Consider the following 3860-nt stretch of genomic DNA (forward strand, 5'->3'; position numbering starts at 1 on the left):
CATCAGAGAAGCTTTGAAAACCAGTTTCATGACTGGCCAGGCTACAGTGTGAAAGTTCTGTTTGTTTCTCCTTGATGAAACCCTCCGCCCCTTGGTTCACTCTACTTCCCTGTAAGCTAACCACCCTCCCCTCCTCCCTTTAATCACCGCTTGCAGAGGCAATAAAGTCATTGCTGCTTCACAGTCATGCATTCGTTATTCATTCATCACACAAATAGGGAGATGACTACCAAGATATCCCAGGAGGGGTGGTGGAGGAGGGAAGGAAAATGCCACACAGCACTTTAAGCACAGCACTTTAAAAGTTTACAACTTTAAAATTTATTGAATGACAGCCTTCTTTTTTTTGGGCAATCCTCTGTTGTGGAGTGGCTGGTTGGCCGGAGGCCCCCCCACCGCGTTCTTGGGCGTCTGGGTGTGGAGGCTATGGAACTTGGGGAGGAGGGCGGTTGGTTACAGAGGGGCAGCAGTGGCAGTCTGTGCTCCAGCTGCCTTTGCTGCAGCTCAACCATACACTGGAGCATTCTGGTTTGGTCCTGCAGCAGCCTCAGCATTGAATCCTGCCTCCTCTCATCACACTGCCGCCACATTTGAGCTTCAGCCCTGTCTTCAGCCCGCCACTTACTCTCTTCAGCCCGCCACTTACTCTCTTCAGCCCTCCACCTCTCCTCCCGGTCATTTTGTGCTTTCCTGCACTCTGACATTATTTGCCTCCACGCATTCGTCTGTGCTCTGTCAGTGTGGGAGGACAGCATGAGCTCGGAGAACATTTCATCGCGAGTGCGTTTTTTTTTCTTTCTAAGCTTCACTAGCCTCTGGGAAGGAGAAGATCCTGTGATCATTGAAACACATGCAGCTGGTGGAGAAAAAAAAAGGGACAGCGGTATTTAAAAAGACACATTTTATAAAACAGTCGCTACACTCTTTCAGGGTAAACCTTGCTGTTAACATTACATACATAGCACATGTGCTTTCGTTACAAGGTCGCATTTTGCCTACTCCCACCGCGTGACTACCCCCTCAACCTTCCCCCCTCCCTGTGGCTAACAGCGGGGAACATTTCTGTTCAGCCACAGGCAAACAGCCCAGCAGGAATGGGCTATACTGAGTGTCCCTGAAGAAAAGCACCCTATTTCAACCAGGTGACCATGAATTATATCTCACTCTCCTGAGGATAACACAGAGAGAGAAAGAACGGATTTTGGTTGAATGCCAGCAAACATACACTGCAATGCTTTGTTCTACAGTGATTCCCGAGTATGTGTTACTGGCCTGGAGTGATAAAGTGTCCTACCATGAAGGACGAAATAAGGCTGCCCTCCCCAGAAACCTTTTGCAAAGGCTTTAGGACTACATCTAGGAGAACCGCAAATGCCAGGGCAAAGTAATCCTTTCACATGCTTGCTTTTAAACCATGTATAGCATTTTAAAAGGTACACTCACCAGAGGTCCCTTCTCCGCCTGCTGGGTCCAGGAGGCAGCCTTGGGTGGGTTCGGGGGGTACTGGCTCCAGGTCTAGGGTGAGAAACAGTTCCTGGCTGTCGGGAAAACCGGTTTCTCCGCTTGCTTGCTGTGAGCTATCTACAACCTCCTCCTCCTCCTCATCTTCTTCGTCCCCAAAACCTGCTTCCGTATTGCCTCCATCTCCATTGAAGGAGTCAAACAACACGGCTGGGGTAGTGGTGGCTGAACCCCCTACAATGGCATGCAGCTCATCATAGAAGCGGCATGTTTGGGGCTCTGACCCAGAGCGGCTGTTCGCCTCTCTGGTTTTCTGGTAGGCTTGCCTCAGCTCCTTCAGTTTCACGCGGCACTGCTTCGGGTCCCTGTTATGGCCTCTGTCCTTCATGCCCTGGGAGATTTTCACAAAGGTTTTGGCATTTCGAAAACTGGAACGGAGTTCTGATAGCACGGATTCCTCTCCCCAAACAGCGATCAGATCCCGTACCTCCCGTTCGGTCCATGCTGGAGCTCTTTTGCGATTCTGGGACTCCATCATGGTCACCTGTGCTGATGAGCTCTGCATGGTCACCTGCAGCTTGCCACGCTGGCCAAACAGGAAATGAGATTCAAAAGTTCGCGGTTCTTTTCCTGTCTACCTGGCCAGTGCATCTGAGTTGAGAGTGCTGTCCAGAGCGGTCAGAATGGAGCACTCTGGGATAGCTCCCGGAGGCCAATACCATCGAATTGTGTCCACAGTACCCCAAATTCGAGCTGGGAACGTCGATTTAAGCGCTAATCCACTTGTCAGGGGTGGAGTAAGGAAATCGATTTTAAGAGCCCTTTAAGTCGAAATAAAGGGCTTCACTGTGTGGACGGGTGCAGGTTTAAATTGATTTAACGTTGCTAAATTCGACCTAAAGTCCTAGTGTAGACCAGGGCCTAGTCTAATCTCCCTGAAATATGAGACAGGCAGGGTCAGATTCTCATCTATTACATCATTTCCTCCTACCAACTCCTGACACACATTCATCACTTCTACTCTGGGGGACTCGATTGTATTTTGAACTTAAATTCTTCATGGATCTAGGAAAAAGGAATAGTAAAACGTTAGTTTCTAAAGGGATGAGAGGCTTGCCTTGCCAGCTGTGCAAATTGTATGGGAATAACATATTTAGCTCCTAGCAGAAGACTGGCTTCATGCTCCAGAATTGAGTCACAAAGACTCAGGGCTTCAGGCACATTGTTTCATGGATTCCAAGGCCAGAAGGGACCATTATGGTCATCTAGTGACATCTGACCTCCTGTATAACACAGGCCACAAAACTTCCCCAAAGTAATTCCTACAGCAGATCTTTTAGAAAAACATCCAATGTTGGTTTAAAAATGGCCAGTGATGGAGAATCCACCCACCCCTGAGCAACCTGTCCCAATGATTAATTAGCTTCACTGTTAAAAATGCATGCCTTATTTCCAGTCTGAATTTAACTGCAACTTCTGGCCATTGGATTGTGTTATATCTTTCTCCGCTAGATTGAAGAGCCCATTATCAAATATTCGTTCCCCATGTAGGTACTTATAAACTGTGACTGTCACCACTTAACCTTCTCTTTGTTAAGCTAAATAGATTGAGCTCCTTGAGTTTCACTATAAAACAAGTTTTCTAATCCTTTAATCGTTCTCGTGGCTTGGCTCTGAACCCTCACCAAATAAGCAACTTCCTTCTTGAATTGTGGACACCGGAACTGGACACAGCATGTCAGCAGCAGTCTGAAACACAGGTAAGATAACCTCTCGGCTCCTACTTGAGATTCCCCTGTTCATGCATCCAAGGATCGCATTAGCCCTTTTGGCCACAGCATTATATTGGGAGCTCATGTTCAGCTGATTATCCACTGTGATCCCCAAATCTGTTTCAGAGTCACTGCTTCCCAGGATAGACCACCATCATGTAAATATAGCCTTTGTTCCTAAAAGTATACATTTTACACTTAGCCATATTAAAATGCATATTGTTTGCTTGTGCCCAGCTTATCAAGTGATCCAGATCACTCAGTATCAGAGACCTGTCCTCTTCATTATTTACCACTCCCACAATTTTTGTGTTATCTGCCAACTTTCTGTGATTTTTGTTTTCTTCCAGGTCATTGATAAAAATGTTAAATAGTGTAGGGTCAAAAACCAATCCTTGTGGGACCCCACACCCGCATGATGATGATGATTCCATTTACAATTATATTGAGAGCTATCTGTTAGCCAGCATTTAAGTGTGCCATCTTAATTTTATATTGTACTAGTTTTTTAATCAAAATGTCATCAGTGGGTCACTGTGGGAAAACTTATACTGGTACTGACCATAATGGGTCTGAGGTGAAATCCTAACCCCACTGAAGTCCATGGGAGCTTTGCCATTGACTTTA

The 3860-nt window shown here is 46.6% G+C and overlaps 1 protein-coding gene across 1 annotated transcript; it reads right to left on the bottom strand.

Moving 5' to 3' along the window:
* Nucleotides 1–314: 314 nt before the first annotated feature.
* Nucleotides 315–2265, bottom strand: LOC140908800 (uncharacterized). The gene is made up of 2 exons (XM_073336674.1): nt 1444–2265; nt 315–856 (listed from the first exon to the last, which is right to left on the bottom strand). The coding sequence occupies exons 1-2, from the start codon at nt 2024–2026 to the stop codon at nt 315–317; spliced, it is 1125 nt and encodes a 374-aa protein (XP_073192775.1). The 5' UTR covers nt 2027–2265.
* Nucleotides 2266–3860: the final 1595 nt, after the last annotated feature.

This window comes from Lepidochelys kempii, chromosome 3 (genome assembly GCF_965140265.1).
Source record: "Lepidochelys kempii isolate rLepKem1 chromosome 3, rLepKem1.hap2, whole genome shotgun sequence".
NCBI lineage: Eukaryota > Metazoa > Chordata > Testudines > Cheloniidae > Lepidochelys > Lepidochelys kempii.